This window comes from Chaetodon trifascialis, chromosome 15 (genome assembly GCF_039877785.1).
Source record: "Chaetodon trifascialis isolate fChaTrf1 chromosome 15, fChaTrf1.hap1, whole genome shotgun sequence".
NCBI classification, from domain to species: Eukaryota; Metazoa; Chordata; class Actinopteri; order Chaetodontiformes; family Chaetodontidae; genus Chaetodon; species Chaetodon trifascialis.
In genome coordinates this window covers 7,114,002-7,131,489 of record NC_092070.1, presented here as the reverse complement: position 1 = coordinate 7,131,489, position 17,488 = coordinate 7,114,002, and the positions used below count along the sequence as shown (strand labels likewise).

The window sequence follows — 17,488 nt, the reverse complement described above, 5'->3', positions numbered from 1 at the left end:
TCTAGGAATTTCTTTTGAATCCAAAAATCCCTTTAAGTCTCTGAGAATTCCTGCATAAACCCAGATGAATATCTTGGTGGTCAGTGCAACGTGATGATGACCACTGATGATTCTGCTGTGAGCTCAAGAGCAAGATTTTCAAATGATGTAAACTCACCGAGGTCAATGTCATTACACACAATCCCTCCTTTACTGTTTTATTTGACTGACTGATAAAAGTTAGAGTTTGGAGGATAAGACTGTATCAGTGTTGCCACACCAGTAGTGCTGTGTAGCCAAGTCTCAAATAAAACATCCATCCATCCATTAGCTATACCGCCTATCCCTTTCGGGGTTGCGGGGGGCTGGAGCCTATCCCAGCTACAATGGGCGAGAGGCGGGGTACACCCTGAACCGGTCGCCAGCCGATTGCAGGGCCACATGCAAAGACAAACAAACATTCACACTCACACTCACACCTACGGACAATTTAGAGTCATCAATTAACCTAATGAGCATGTTTTTGGTCTGTGGGAGGAAGCCGGAGAACCCGGAGAGAACCCACGCATGCACGGGAAGAACATGCAAACTTCACACAGAAAGGCCCCGTCTGACCCGGGGATCGATCAAATAAAACATAAAATGCACATTTTTCTTCACTGGTCAGATCATTAATGTCCCTGATTTCAAGACTGTCTACGGCCATGCTAGTGGCTCTGTGAGGCTGCGTGGTGGTGCTTTAAGCTAAATGCTAATGGATGCATGCTAACTTGCTCACAGTAACAATGGGATTGTCATTAGTTTTGCAGGTATTTGATCATAAATCAAAGTATTAGGCCAGTTAAAATGCTGAGCTGATGATGGTGCTAGATGAAAAGTTAAGTGATCACCAAAGTGATTAGAAATTATGTGCACAGGCACACTTACTGCTGTACAGCCAGTCAGACCAGCCTCTCCTTCTATGTTACCAGTTCTGACCTGTGATGTTACATGTGCTCCTGGAGTGCAAGATCAATAGCTGTGTATCATTAACCCACATCCAGAGTGTGCTGTGCTGGAGGCAGGCGGCCCAGAAGCCTTTCAAATACACACACACACACACACACACACACACACACACACACACACACACACACACACACACACGTGCAGCCTTCTTTCTTTTCGTTGTCTGCAGCATCCCTTCTTTTTTCCTCTAATGTTTGGGCCAGGTTCATGTCCTCTACGTCCATTCACGAAGGAGGAAAGGAAAAAGGAAAGGGAGGAAAAGAGGTGGAGAGAGCAGGGAGGAATGGATGGATGGAGGGAGATAAGGGGAGAGATGGACAGAGGGAAAGAGAAGAGAAGGGGAGGGATGGAGGGGGAAAACAAGCTTTGAATACAAATGAGCTGACACACATAATGCATGCCCTCCCTCTCTCTCCCTCTCTCTCTCTCGATCACTGTCTCTCACACACACTCTTACTCCCTCACACACATGTTCCTGCCCTCTCTCCCTCTCCTCTGTGTCTCCTCATTGGACCGTACGCTGCACAGGAGGTAATTTCAGCCACTTAATTTATTAGTCATCACTGGTTGTTGGAACAAGCTAATTAAAAGGAGGGTGAGTGTGTGTGTTTGTGTGGAAGATTTGGAGGCACAGACGCTGCTGCTGCTGCTGCCGCCGCTGCTGCCGTCTCTCATGCTTCACTTTGGAGCAAGAGGGAGCAGGCGAGAGTAGAGGGAAGGGAAGAAGAGGAGAGACAGACAGCTGGGTGGAAGGAGATTTTCACACCACTCTACCATCATCTGATCTGACATGGCCACCGCATAGGAATCTGGTGCCACGGCAACCGTCAGCTTTGGCGACGAGGTATCCGAGGTAAGGAGGGAGGGAAGGATGAGTGGATGGACGGACAGCAGGTTTTCTCTCCTCTCCTCCATGTGATTTGAGCAGCCGGTCTGCCTGAGGTGCCAATACAGAACAGTCATGTTGTGGAAGTCACTGCTTTGCATTTTCTGTGCTTTAAGTGGATCTGTTGTTATCTGCTTCTTCCCCAGGTCTTTGAGTGTGCCTGTGGGCGTGTGTGCGTGTGTGTGTGTGTGTGTGTGTGTGTGTGTGTGTGTGTGTGTGTGTGTGTGTGTGTGTGTGTGTGTGTGTGTGTGTGTGTGTGTGTGTGTGTTGTGATGGAGAGGGGGGAGGAGTGTCTCTCTGTGGTATTCTGTGTTTTGCGGTGGTATTCCCCAAACAGAAGCTGTAATTATCTAGCACTGAGTAAATCCTATTATGGCTTTACTCTCCTTGACTTTGCTCTATTAATAGTAGGGAGGGAATGCCTCATAGGCAGAGGAGTGGGATGTGTGTTGTTTGTTTGTGACTCAACTCAGGTGTCAGGATAGTTGTATTGTTCATGGTTGTAGCCTGTGTGTGCACGAGAAGCATGGCATCCTGCACTGTATGTAGAATGTATGTGTGTGAGTGCGATACAGCATGGGGTCTGAGTTGAAAGAAATTGGTATGACAATGGCAGGGCAAAAATGGCCACACTGCACACACACACACACACACACACACACACACACACACACACACACACACACACAAAATCCAAAGCACCATGAGAGCTGAGGGATGTGAGGTTTTGCTCAGATCAACAGTGACAGCTCTGGGCTGCAGGTAAATGGTCAAAAAAAGAGACTATTTCCATCACCGCTCCACACTGGAAAATGTACTGCAGTCAAAGTCTTGAATATTTAGGTTATGGCAGAGTTATCTCCCTGGATGTGGCACACAGGAGTAGAAGAATGGCTGACTGACAGTTGGCATTTTAACGCTGCATTGCTGCTGCACCTCTGTGATGTTACTGCTGCACAAATGTGGATTTAAGCAAAAAAGAATGTGATACTGCACTCTGCAAGAGCATTGTTTAGCAATGCAGAAATAACTAAAATCATGCATGATCCAGATTGTTGTATCCAATTAGCATTTGTGCATGTGCGCGCTCACATGCACAGGCGTGTGTCCTGTATGTCCTGGGGCAGGGTGGTGGACTGCAGAGGCAGGAGAGAGGACATATGGCTGCCTGGGTTGCTACCCTTTGACTGGAGTCCTCAGAGCCGCAGGAGATTCAAATGTCCTGCTCTCCACGACGTGTGTGTGCATCTGTGCGTGTGTGTGTGTGTGTGTATGTGTGTGTGTGTGTGTGTGTGTGTGAGAGAGTGAGAGATGGTACTAATTCAACTTTCTCCTCTGCAGCTCACTTTGCTCTTCTCTTCTCCACCATTTTGATTTCAGTAGCCTCATGTTTTCACTCTGATTGGTGTGTAATTGTCTCCTCGGCTCTGGTCTTTGTCTTTCCTTGTCTCCCGCCTCAAATTACACACATCTGTCTCTCCACACATCCCTCTCTGTGTTGACAGGTTGGTTTGGTTTTCTTGTATTGATAGATGGACTATCAGATTAGGTCCCTTTTCATTTAGCCCCCACTAATCAGATCAATACCAGCTGCACTGCCTCTTCTCTGCATAGTTACTCAAATGCACACACATGCACACAGATCGGTGTGTATTAGCCACCCTTTGTCAGTAACATGTTACCCAGTAATATTATTACTTTTTGCAGTAATTTTCAGTAATGGATATCAGTTGGTATCAGATTCAGGTGGTAACCCTCCGCTGACATTCTCACCTTGTTTTCACATTGTCATTGTAAAAATATCTATTATAGCAGCTTTACATACTGAACATGGTACATCTGGGTGTGAGGGCTTGTTTAAAGTAACAAGTAATGTAACTGCTCATTTTTGCGTAGTAATTTGCCAAGCTACTTTTTGATACTATTTGATAAGAAATTGATTACATTCTTCAAGTAACTTGCACAACACTGATTTGAATTCTTCAGTGACAAAGCTCTGATGTAGCCTCTATCTGAGTTTTCACATCCTTCATACTGAGCGTTGGCCAGATTTTCTCATACTAATTAAGCTACAAACTTGTCGCCCAAATCAGCACTGAGCAAAGGCTTCTGAGACGAATTTACTTCCACCAAAAGTGCGTGGGACAGCTCAGAAGTCTGCACACACCGACGGGGAATGTAACAAGCTTCACAATTCCCATTGTTTAGGTGAAATCATCCCCGGCTTGGTGTCCCACTTATCGTTATCGTTACCATCAAAAGCCTCACCGCCTCATCTCTGGCCACCCGAGTGCTTTCTCCCAAAGCGCAGTTTCATCTTCAGGAGATCTGTCACCACCAACTCACAGCCCGTGCGTGTGCTTTCTCAGCCGGTGGCCCAACTGTGGGAGCTTGTCTCTTTGTGCACCCTCCCACTGAGGGAATGAAAACCAAAGTAACACTTCCCATCAGCCTCTTGTAGGGAAGAAACAGGAACGAATCCCCCCTCTGTCTCTCTCTCTCTGCTGGTTTCCGTTACCTGGAGCCTTTGCTTGTTCACCCTGACAGCTCTTTTTTTTTCTTTTTTTTGGACAAGTATCTCACGCACACACAGAGAGGGAGTCCAACCAACCTTCTCTAAAAGCAGTCTTGGTTGGCACATTGCGTTGTTCTGCGGGCTGCTAAGAGCTTGGCTTCATGCCTTATTCATCCCTCAGGCCTATTCTTTCCACCAGCGTAGAAGGAATTAGGAGGAAGGAAGCTCTCTGGCACATAACACACCAGCAGAATGGAGGTCAAACTGACAACTGCTCAGAAACAGAAAAATCCCTTTTTTTCTACCTCTGCTCTCCTCTCTATGTTGTGTGTGTTCAAAATCTGTCCAACTTGACGCTCAATGATCCATCTCAAGCCTCTGAGGAGAGAGTTTGTGCTCCAAGTTCAGCAGTGTGGTGGATAACAACCTGAAGGCCAGATCGAGCTGAGCACTGCTACTCACTTTTGAGATTGTTTGCAAAGTGTGACAACTGGGATCACACTGTTCACACTGCTGGCAGTTCTTCCCTTCTGTCCTCTGTAGTACAATGCTTCTTAGTTTTCTTCCATTTTAAGTGGAAAAGCAGTGAGTAGTTGATGTCTCCTGCGAGACATCATGAGATATGTTGCTACTTAAAGGACTGATTTGACATTTTGGGAAATACGCTTGTTCTTTTTCTGGTAGAGAGTTAGTTTAGTAATGCTAATAGTTTAATGTTACAGTGGACATATTTCAGTAGGAAATTAATTGTTTGTTACTATGACAATGAGTTTTTCTCTCTTCATATTTGTCCAGTCAGACTGTCTGAGGTGTAACACTCAAGAACATGTTTGATGAACATGCTTTAATCAGGCTTTTCCTTTGCTGTGCTGGAGTTCGTCATGGAGGTGTGTCATGCACATCTTCACTGATTACCATCTTACAGTAAGCTAGCAGAGCTATTGAAATGTAGCTTCCTGACGCCCTCAGTTGTCTCTGTCACATGGCATGTTGTAGTGGTCCGTTAAGTCTCCCATTTGTGCTTGGATGTTCTGGGCTTAGCTTCCAACACCACTTGTTTTGCAGGGACTAGTGAATGACTTGTGGCACCATGGTTCCACCATTCACTTTTCATTTAACCTGTGAAATATGAAATCTCAGACATTTCCATATGTCGATTTATTTCAGATCAAACAATGTTTCTTTTTGTGGCTGGCAAACGATTGTGCCTGGATGTTGTATTGAGACTCAGCACAATGCTTTCATTAAATAAAATGCCAAGCACACAGAGGTGGATTGTGACGCAGTAGCAGGAGTTATTTCAATCATTTAGTTTTAACACCCAGGGCAGCTTTGACGCACAATGCATCAAAACCCAAAACAAGTGAAGCAATTTCAGTGAAGTAAACAGTGAAATGCACATAGCCCACAGTGCTAAGAAATGAGTTCACTTTTTGTGCATGTGTTAAATATTCATGGATGTATCACATAAATAAACAATAAAAAGGTATCACAGAAACCATGTAGTGAATGAAATAGATAACAGCCATGTCGCACTGAGGAATAAGACATCAAGGAAAACCCCAGGTCTATCCAAGGCTCATTTGTCCTGATTGGATTCCACTTAATCTCACACTCTGGACTTGACCTCAAGTTGGCCAGTGGACTAACCTGACTAACCCTCTTTCCTTCAGGATAAGGAGACAGAGAGCTGGACGGAGGGACGTTCACAGAAACCGAGAGAGGGATGGCGGTGGAGGAGAAGCCGGGCGTGAAGAGCAGCAGCTCCATCGTCCCCTGCTTCCTGTTTGTGGAGGTAAGAGACATGAACATTTCAACATGAGAATCGACACTTGGCAGAGTTCAAACATCTCCAAGGTTATTTTTCAGCATCAGCATCTCCTCACCAAGAACCTTTATCCTCTTGGTGTAATACAATAGTGAGTGAAGAGCCAAGAGGTATTTCTGGACGGGGCCTTGTAGATCCTTCACGTCTTGATCATATCTCTATTTCCTGTTTCTCTGGGCTTGGACTGATTTATCTCTGCGATTGCCCATCCTGTCAGGGAGGAGAAACCTTTGTGGCTCTGAGATTGGACTCTATCTAACCCCCCACACACACACACAACTTCATGCACTTTCTTCTCCTCAAATCTCTATGATCTAAGGCTCAGTGATAAATATTTCAGGCTGAGGAGAAGAGTTTGGGACAGCTCAGCAAACAGGCTCTCTGTTGCTGACATTCCCACTCGGTGTCACACATCCTGCCCCGTTCCAGCACCAGGGCCAGCCGAGGTTTTGCAAAGTGGCTATAGTTGTTCCGCGGCATGTTGAGCGTTACCCAGCGTATTTGTGAACTGCATGATTCATTGAGGTGGTTGTGGATGTCACAGCACAGACAGAGTGGGTTTTCAGCAGCTGCACTATGGGCTTTGGAGCTGTGTTGTACAGATCATGTCAAAGGTCATTTTCTGTGGCAGGAATGCTTAGAGAAACACACTAATGCACTGCGGACACACACAGACATACAGCTTCATCCCCTGTGAGAGGCATGCTCTACATTGTTTGTGGGGCAGTCAGACAGATGACTCAGGGGGCAGTGGAAGTCCCAGAGCGTTGACCAAATTGTAACTGAGGTGGAGACAAGCATGAACTGGTGAGATAATCAGACTGTCTGAAATCTAATCAGACAAACCAAGCAGCCCAGAAGCTCATTGGCTTCCAGTAAGCCCACCATCAGCTTCTCAGCTGGAGTTCCCCATACAGTCAGAGCACTGTCCTGTAACAGATTCCGATAGGAGAAGCTGTTTGTGTCACACCGTTGCATCACAGGTGCATCATGATTTGATGCAGATGTTGCATCATGTTGGATTTACATGCTTGGATTCACTTTAAGAATTGAAATGTATGTGCAGGCGTGTATTTTGCGCTGTATCTTCGTTATTGCATTGTGATCTCATTGCATGAGAAATTGTACTCAAATTGTAGTCTAACCTGATTACAACCTAAAAGTGTATGTAGATCGTCAAAACATCGCTAGTTACTGTACTTTGGCAGCTGATTTGGCCCATTCACCAACATAGTCAGCAGTTGCAGCTGTGAGGCACATGGAGGTAATTGGGGTACCTTTAGTGTTGTTTTTGGCGACCTGTTTTAAATTTAGTCTTAGTCTTTGTGTCAAGCTGTCATTTTAGTTTTCACGTTCATACTCTTTTTAGTCTAGTCAAGTTTCAGTCGACTAGTCAGCATTTTAGTCTTATTTTAGTCAGAATTATCTGTGACTATTTTAGTCTAGTTTTAGTCACTGAAAATTGTATTTTAGTCTCTTTTTAGTAATGCAATTCTATTTAACCCAGTCAATATAGTATAATTACCTAGTTGTATAGACAAAACCAAAATTTTCTTTTAGCCAACCCATTTATTATTATATTATTGTTACCTTATGGACTCAAAAATACATCCATTCCAGACACGAAGACGCTCTGATTTCATTATGGAATGCCTTGAGATGTTTCTTAAGATTCGTGGTGTTTTTTCCTGTGATTTTGTTGCTGCATTTCTCCCCATCTTTTTCCACAACACATTCTGTTTTCTTTTCCACTTCTATGTAATGAAAGTGTGTCCAAATGCCGTTTCTTCTTTTTCTCCCAAAGACAAACCCCGGCTGGCCGGCCATCGGTCCCGTTCTCTGTGTCAGTTGTCTGTCGTTAACGCTAACCTACTGCAGCTGCATCTTCTAAATAATGCCGCGAGTGGGGATTGAGGAAGTGACATCGCCTGCGGCTGCGCAGTGCGACCTGATGCAGCCCCTGAAGTGAGACACAGGAAACAGAAATACTGCAAAATAATAACAATGCAACTAAACAAGACAATATAATGTTTCGTCTCGTTTAACGAAAACAAGACATTTTAGCAATTTTTATTTCGTAAACCACATTTAGTCTCGTTTTTATTCCTCAACAATATTGCATTTTATTTAATTATAGTTATCGTCACATGACCAGCATTTATGTTGTGTCTCGTCTTGTTTTCGTCACGTGATAAAGGTTCCTTGACAACGATATTTGGTCATAATTTTCGTTGATGAAAGCAACACTAGGTACCTTAAACCCATAGCGGCAGATTGCTGCCATTTGAGTCAAAACTCGTAATACTTCCCAGCGGCGTAACACAATCAAATCTGAATATACAGTACAGCCATAATACACATATTTTTAGAATCAGTGTGACTTACTTTTCCTTAGCATATAATCAGCCATAATTTCACATAGAAATACTAGAAAAAATGTCTCGTAGTGACTCCAGAACTCACCTGAGAATTGTCATTAATATGAACTCTTTTAATGTTGCACTTTTACGCCGGTACGTGTTGGAGGGGGCGCAGTTGATTCAGTTTTGTCTGAGCAGGGGTCCACAGGTTCAGACTTTAAAAGCTAGATCTAGAAAACATATTTATGAAGAAGACACCTGCCTCCCTCTTGAAATTTAGCAGTTACTACACACTGTTTTGTAGTGGCTGCAAGTTAACATATCATGACCTGAGAGAGAAGTCCTCACCTACTGCCCAGTACCTCTGTGTGTGCGTGTGTGTGTGTGGCCGCACCCAAAGGACGGATCACAATACAATAGTTGGACTAACCCGGCCCGCCCATGTGAGCCTGTCTGTGAAACACTGGTCCCTTTAGTCATAATACACTGTAAAAGCTCTCCATTAGGCCACTCCGCCATGTGCCTCCCACACATCAGCTCTCAGCCCTCAGGTCTCAGTCAATTCCCTCACTAACTCTACATCTATGTGTGTGTGTATGATAGAGGATAGAGGGGGAGAGAGTATATCTGTCTATTTGTACTGGGATGGAGAACCCCAGCAAGCAATCAGGCCCAGGGAAAAGAGGCCAGCAGCTGTTACCTGTAATGGAGGGCAGTGAACAGGGTTTTCTTCAGCTTCTAGAGATGACAGCATGAATGTGTGCATGAATGCAACAGAAAGAGCAGGTATAACAATAGTTAATTACCTCTGGATATATTAATATACATGCATATTGATTGAAATGATTGACTACTAGTGAATGATTCATGTGATGTGTCAGCCAGGTTCATCACTGGTTCTTCGCGTCCCTGCACATTAATAATGGTGGCAGTTTTTAAAACAGTAGGGTTGTGGATTTCAGACATGCATCGACAAAGTGCGCTTCTCATTTCTATCCAGCGGCTGCTGATTTTGCTGGATGAAATGACAGCAGCCACTGGCAAATTGTATCAGCTGTGGCTAGTGAGCTAATCGAGCTAATTTTAGCTTCATGAGTTGTTATGAATGTTTCATCCTGATTTGTTTTAAACAGAAATCTGTAAAGGGGGTCTTGAATATACACTTGATGGCTACATACATGAAATTGTTCCATAAGTCTGAGGCTAAAGCTACATGTCCCAGGTCCCAAAAAGTTAGCAGTGTCACCACCTGATGATCTGATTTGCTGCAGACAAAGCACATTTTAATGCCAGGTATATGTTGATGTTATTCACATTATTATTCTGCCTTTAGATATAATCTGGCAACTCGCCTCCTGTTGATGCAAATTAGAAGTCAGGCCACTGAGTCACAGTATCAACTGGGTTTGGAGGAGTTGATCTCATTAATGATGCTGTTGCTAAGCAGACAGCAACATCACAGAGTTCTCTCTCTTTCTTGCTCCTTTGAGTCCAATTTCCATTCAGGCGACACCATTTTCACAAACTGAAATGTGGAATATGACATTAAAACATGCATTCATATTAGAAAGATACGGCCCCTATATTACACAGTATTATTTCCATTAATGCTTTAATTGCTTTGCTGTACATCACTCCCCAACCTGGAGTTACCTTACGTTCAGTAAAGTACCATGATGAGGAGGGCAGGATATAGTTTTGTAGTTCACAACCGCTCCACCAATGGCAATCCAAAGAATCCACCTCACATGCCTACACGTCTCCCATGCATCCAGGATTCAAACCCTTCTTCCTGCTTCTTGCTAGAAGGGCTGCAAGAGCTTCTGAGCCACGCTGTTGCTCAGCAGATTACCATTACTGACTGCGAGGTGCTTCAGTGGTTAGTGCTATCAACACTAGAGTGAGAAGAGTTCAGGTTTGATTCCCAGTCCTTCCTGTGTACTCTGTGATTGCTGGGAGTTCATGCACCCTAGTTTCTGGATACTGGAACTCGCCCATAGCCACTAATGTAAGTGAGTCTATGCGTGTTAGCCCTGTGATGGATACATCAGTGCAGCCCTTGTCCTTGTGTATTCTAGGTCAGGTTGTGTCCCATGTGACTCAAAAACAGGAAACTAAATTAAAACTAATTAATGATTCACATAAAAATAATGATGAATGATGGTGATTAATAGCCTGTAACATGCTGAATTACCACAGCTCTTGCTGCAGTGTCTCATCTGCTTCTCGGCATGTACACATTGATGTCAGTGAACGATTAATCAGCCAATATTAAAGAGATGGGGTTTCGGCTGGAAGGCACTGTGGAGGGGGCACAAATCCGTGTGAGGAAAGCTGCTGAGTGGCTGCTGACATTTAGGGGAATAAGCTTCTTGGTGTTCTTGCTGTGAGTTGGCCAGCTAGCCTAGCTTAGCATGTAGACTGGAAACAGGGAAACTAATAGCCTGGCTCTGTCCAAAGGTAACAACATTTGCCAACCAGCACCTCTAAAGCTCAGTAATTCACACATTCACACACGTTTATGCAGGCAGGACTATTTCGTGGCTGGGTGAAGTGACTTCCTGGACTTTGTAGGGACAAATAAGAAAGTAGTATAGACTTACCTCATTTAATTTAGTAAGAAAGCTAATATGCATATTCTCTTACTGTCTGTGATGGGGAAAAGTGTCTCTATAAACCCTCTAATGTTCCTCCATGCCCTCAGCATTTAATGTGTGTGGGAAATGTGTCAGTGATCCTTACCAAGCCAGAAGGACATGCTCTTTTATTTAGCCCCACACCTCATCAGCAGTTACCATGGAAACCAATCAGCCAGACTCATTCTCCATCTCTGCTCTCTTTCTTCTGGCTCCTTTCATCCTCCCTGCCCTAATCACAAGTCACAACCTTTTCTATCAATGCAACCCACTCAGCCATCTTGTTCTGCGTGACTCCCTTTCCCTCCATTTTGCTCGATCATTTCCCATTTTTTTTCCGCGTGGTTCCCTGCCAGCACTCATCTTTTGTCTCGGATTTTGTGCAAATCTCTCCCAGCCGTTCATTGCCGCACAGATACTGACATCACCTTTCATTAATCCCTGATAATCCTGTTTTATTGTGTACAATCTATATCGTCATCTCCTTCTGTAATTCTGCCTGTGACACAGTCAGATGAACTGTTGAACCCTTTCACCTGGGGAACACAAATGAATCAGCCTGGTGCATTTTGTGTATAGATTACTGTTTGGACTGATCTCTAACTTCACCCATAAAAAAATACAATTATTCTGTGCCATCTGGGGACACGCGAGCAAATTTGCAGTTTAAAAGTAATTTCTGTTAAAAGATAATCTGCTGTGTGCCTCAGTGAATGGGTGTAATGGAGAATGCAGCTTTCTATTGTGGAGAGCCTCTGATTAGGCACTTATTCAGACCAGTGGAGGGGGAACATAAAAGCCCCATTCCACCACTGTAAATACTTTTTACAGGCCTGATCTCAGCTCTGTGGTCTGCAGCCGCTGTCGTGTGACACACTGTGAGCTGTTTAATGTCACCTTTTGACCTGTATTTAAATTTTTGTTGCACCATTTACACTGCAGCTTTAGCCTTTGGCATTTTCCAGACATTTTGTATTTTTATCTCTCCCTCTCCGCAGATAGATAGTAGTACATATTTTTATGTACTGTGCAATAGTGTATAAAATGTATGTGTGTATAGTTGATTTTTAATTTTCTATTATATGTCTTTATAGTCTTGCTACTATTGGTGCTGCCTGCGACACCCTAATTTCCCCTATGGGGGATTAATAAAGTGCCATCTTGTTTTATCTTGCAATATCATCACATTAGGGACTGTACACAAATTGACTGTACACAGGGGAGGAAGTGTCAGAAAAGAGGGAGGGTTGCTGAAGGGAGGGTAGTGAGACTTTTCTTGGAAAAAGTCCAAGTAAAGTATGAATAGGAGAGCCTTGCTTTTTTTTAATTTTTTTTTTTTAGAAAAAGAAATGGAAGATTCAACCCCTCCCCAGTCATTTTCATACAGCCCCTCAGCTTAAATTTAGTCTGCGAGGGCAAGCTTTACGGTCAGATGAGGCGGCTGCTTGATTGTTTGATGAGTCCAAAGCTGTCTCAACACTGAATCTCTCATGTGCAGATCCGTTGTGTGCATGCTCAGTTGGGTTAATGTGGGTATGATCATTTCTATCTGTCTTAATCCTCCACTATTTTCCCTGAGCCCCCAATGTTGAAAACATGAAAGGAGTGGATGGATGACTTCGTTAATTTTATGGACATGAAAACTGGATTCTTTCTGTGAGATTTCTCTGTTTTTACCGCTTTTTATATGATAACTGTGGACCAGTGGTACAGTCTGAGATCTGGTGTTGCTTTTGTTTTCTTTTGCAAGTGCTCCATTAGCATTTTTATAAAAGTTAACATGGATTTGTACATCATGAATGTTTTCATCTGATGTTTCCTTTCTCTAATTTCAGAATTAGAGGGTGGAGAAAAGTTGGAGCAGTCTTTCCACCAGAGGGCACTGCTGTAACACAGCTGAAGCTCCTGTACAAGATAACAAGTTCTGCAGCTTTTTATAGCTTTTGAGTGTTTCACATAGTTTTAATTTAGTTTTGACAGAACCATCATTAAGTTTTATTATTGCTTGTTTTTCTCACCCTATTCACTATTCAAACTTGGGGTGGGGGAGTACAGTTTCTGTCATGAATGTCAGTTTTATGCACACGCACACACAAAGTCTCACAAGCCTCGTTAACACCTGAGCGGCATGCAGAGATTAGACAGAGAACATATCAGCGTGTCTTTGGCTGCCTCCCCCGTCTTTATTAATAGGCCAATGTGTTTCATGGTGGGTAACACTCCAGTAGCTTCACACCTGTCACAGGAAGTTACCCCAGTCTTGCCAACAAAGACCCCTCCCCACACGAACACTTGCTCATAGGCCAAACATACAGTGCAAAGAATTTGCTCGACATACAAACAAATTATATGAATGCAATGTCATGCTAACCTGCATTTATTATATTGGTTAAAACTATGATATCAAAGGATGAAGCTGCTGTTATTCTGTATATTTCTTAATGTCAGAAAATCCCACGAAAAGCCCAAAACTAGCAGGTCTGTCTCTTGCTGTACTAAAATTCTCTCTGGCTCCTGTACAGTGTTTTTGGCACTCAGCTCAAACCCATTTGTTCCTATGAAGATTTGAATCTTTAAAGCTGCACTAATCAATATATGTTTAAGTGCTGGTTAAAGAGCCAGCTATTTCCCGCTGGATTTAATGAGGACCAAAAGCAGAGCTATACATTCATCAGGTGGCTCCAAAACTACTGTATAAATAGGCTTACTTTATAAAGTGATAGTACAGTCTGTCAGTGTTTTTCAGCTTGTTCTGTTACTCTCAAGTGGCCAAGAAAAGAACAAGGCAAAACTGATGACACTGATTTAAAAACAAGTCGTAAATATATAGTTGTACTTTCATATGCATGCTAAACACCAGCTTTTTAAAACTGTCGATGTGAGCCTGTCGGTAGGCTGACATTAGCATTTGCTTTGAAGCACCACTGTGCCAAGTGCAGCCTCACAAAGGTGCTAGCATGGCTGGACACTTATTTAAAAATGCCTAATTTCCTGAAACAACAGGGCACTGTTGTTTTCTGCATTTTATGGGGATTATTTTCTGCTGCGGATTAATTCATGTTGGGAGTGCCAGGGGTTAGTTAAGGCTGCAGGATGGTGTATGCGGGCTCCAGAGTTGTAGACTTGAGACTTGGAATTGAACGTCTGGGGGACTTGACATGAGACTTGAAGGCGAAAAGCTGAGGAAACTTGACTTGGTGACCCATAAATATTCAAAAATGCTCATCTGAATGTAGTTCTGTCTGTTGGAGATCTGCCAATCTGTCATGAATGATTATTAACAAAACCAGGATGCGCACATCTCCATAATCTAATGCACACTTTCAGTTGCAGCTGCTTGCACCAGAACAAAATGGAGAAAACTCTAAATTCAGATTAAAGTAATTAGCCTTTATGCTAGAATTAATTAGTCTATATACATAAACGAGTATTTTAATAGCACCCCCTCCATCCAGCATATGCCTATTTTCCTCCTCCCTGCAGCTGCGAAAATATTTCATACCACCCGCCATGTTTTAAACAAGACTTCGAAGGGGGCGGCCACCTCCTGCGTGAGGTATTTGTGATAATAATATCTCCTAAAATCTTTTTGTATGCTCATGCAGCTTAATGATGAATGATCTAAACTGCTGCATAATGGGTCATACGTCTTGTAAACACAGCCAGGACATCGTGCCTCACAGTCCTCAGAGTGTGAGCTGACTATTAAAACAGAAGTTGCACTGTTAGTTAAGGTTGCGGCTGCACAGGCAACACTTGTTAGTTGGATTCATTCATTGTTGTTCTGTTGATGAGGAGAGAGATACAGAATGTTCTGGATTTTATCCTTGAAGGCAGCCCTGCATTGCCTGCTTTCATCCGTGGTGAAAAAATCTGATATATTGTCGTCAGCAAAGGAAGTAAACCAACCTCTGCTCTTTTACCGACTGCTCTGTGCTCTGGCTACTTCTCTGACATTACTCATTAATGAGGAGTGAGTAATACACACATTACAAACTGTATGACTTGGCAGGCGAAGGGCTTTGGAGCTTGGGGGCAGGTAGTAGGGCAGTAATAGCTGTTTTGCTGCAGTGTAATCTCTGTAATGTGCATGCACAGGGTTTCCCTGTGGTGCTATGTGCACTGCAGGGGTGTGTGTCTGACTGCAATGAAGACGTGCAGAGAGGTGGACCCCCAACAGTGTGTACAGTTGTATTTTTCGACAGTATTATCTGTTAAAAGACCATTGTGAGGCAGTGTACATGATGGCTGGCAGGAAATGAAATGAGAGCAACACGAGAGGTGTTTTTAAAAAGCGGGAGAGGAGAATTTGACTGGAGGATGATTAAAGCAACGTTCCTCTCATCTCTTTTCCCATTGCTCTCATTGGACTCGTCTTTCCCTTCAGCCCTTTTTCACATAATCCAGTACAAAAGCTCGAAAGCTCCCACTCTCCCTTTCTCTCCTGCTCCCTCCCATGGCTGCTCTCTCCTTACCTGCCCAGAAAAACACACACACACACACACACACACACACACACACACACACACACACACACACACACACACACACACACACACACACACACACACACACACACACACACACTCAATCAGAGAGACACTGCTGAAAGCATGTAGGCCAAAACTCTCCAAGAAGCCCTCTCCATTGCCAGCTCTCCTCTTCTCCCTTCCTTTTCATTCACTCACCCCATTGCACCCCTCTCCCATCATCCTCCCACCCTCTCTCGCTCCCTGAACACCTCCTCCTCTCCCTCTTCTTTCTTTTCTGCTGGGACTACAACAGCTCTTTGAATGCACCACTGCTTCTGCCGCTTTCTTATTCCAACTCCCATTCCTCCACATTTTTCACACTTAAGTGCTCCATCTAAACTTTTATAGACTATAAAATACTCCTCACTCTCTCTCATTCTGATTCATTTGCAAACAACTGACAAACCTCTCAGGGTCATTTTCTTGTGGATACCATTTATTCAGCCCACAAAGCCTATTTATCATGTCCCCCTCCGTCACAGTACGAGTATAGATTGGGTGCACAAGCCAGCTCCAAACATTATTGTTTTAATGTAGCTGTTTGTCATCATTTGAGCAAGATATCAATAGAGAGAGCAATGATGCATGTTAAAAAGAGTTGTGGGGAAGGAGTGTGTCGAGAGACAAGGCAACAAACGCGTCTTTAAAAACAATGCCAGTATGTGCATTTTCCAGATCTTATGTTTGACTGTTCAGATGCAATCAAATATCCCATTAGAGATTTCTGTGGGCTCAACAACCGAAACAGAAGGGATGGTGAACCAGGAATCTGTGAGTATATTAGTATTTTTAGCATTATATAATAAATCCCTCAATTACATTCCATCAACGAGAGTCAGACCTGGGTAAACACATGGCCTTTGAAACTTTTAGGGAGCCACATTGGGCAGATCACATTCAGACAAAATCAATAATGAGAGAATAGTGTCTAAAGGTTGATATAAATAGCTGCTCACTTGTATACTTACTGGTACTCTAGTTTGACCAAGGGTCTCATTGTAGCTGCAGATGAGTTGCAATTTAATATTTTTAATATGGACGTGGATCAATCTGCATCAAAATAAACAAAGTCATGGACAATCACATAAAAGTGTCACATTTGGTTCTTTAAATTAAATGCAAAGTAGATAAAAAAAATCCATAAATCCATTATGTCATGCTTTATATAAAGTATGATAGAAATAAACCCAGCATTTTTTGTCTTGGGAGTAGCAGTATTAGCCATGAACATAAACGTTATCACAGCATAATCTTGTCATAGCAAATGGCTTTGCTAAGACTGAACCAAAACAATAAGCTCAATGGCACTAAAACACAAATAGAGCTGAGGGGAACTGCACACTCAGCTGATAATCCTCTATGAGCTCACCATTTAAAGTGTCACTGTTAATATATACTTTTTTTGTATTTAGTGCAGCTTTAACAAATTTCTGAAGTATCCTGCGAGCTAACAATAAAAACAAACAGGGCCACAAAGAAGGCCTCTAACCCTAACGAGGACGAGGACAGCATCCAGCCAGGTGTGTCCCAGCAGTCGATCTGCTTGGTCCCACTCCTTACCACCTGATAGTGGAAAACATATTTGCCACCAGAAAGAGGGAGGGTAGAAATATTCCTGTTTTTTATTGGTATTTTTGTTTTCAGTGTAAACAAACCTTTAGAAAATGTTTGACACTTGAGCAGTGTTGTCAAATTTTTGGTGCATTTTCACACAGAGATGGGTCGGTACAGCCATGTGGGTTTT

General features: G+C 43.2%; 1 protein-coding gene across 4 annotated transcripts in view; it reads left to right on the top strand.

The window, feature by feature from the left end:
* Positions 1–1,430: 1,430 nt before the first annotated feature.
* The window catches only part of plppr2a (phospholipid phosphatase related 2a), a 42,388-nt gene continuing 26,330 nt past the window's right edge, over positions 1,431–17,488 (top strand). For 3 of the 4 annotated variants that reach the window (XM_070981131.1, XM_070981135.1, XM_070981132.1), the window contains exons 1-2: positions 1,432–1,840; positions 6,062–6,183. In XM_070981131.1, coding sequence (XP_070837232.1) covers positions 6,115–6,183 — 69 coding nt within the window. In that variant the 5' untranslated portion in view covers positions 1,432–1,840; positions 6,062–6,114. Of the gene's footprint in view, positions 1,841–6,061; positions 6,184–17,488 lie in introns of all 4 variants that reach the window. The other variant, XM_070981133.1, reaches the window with a different exon arrangement.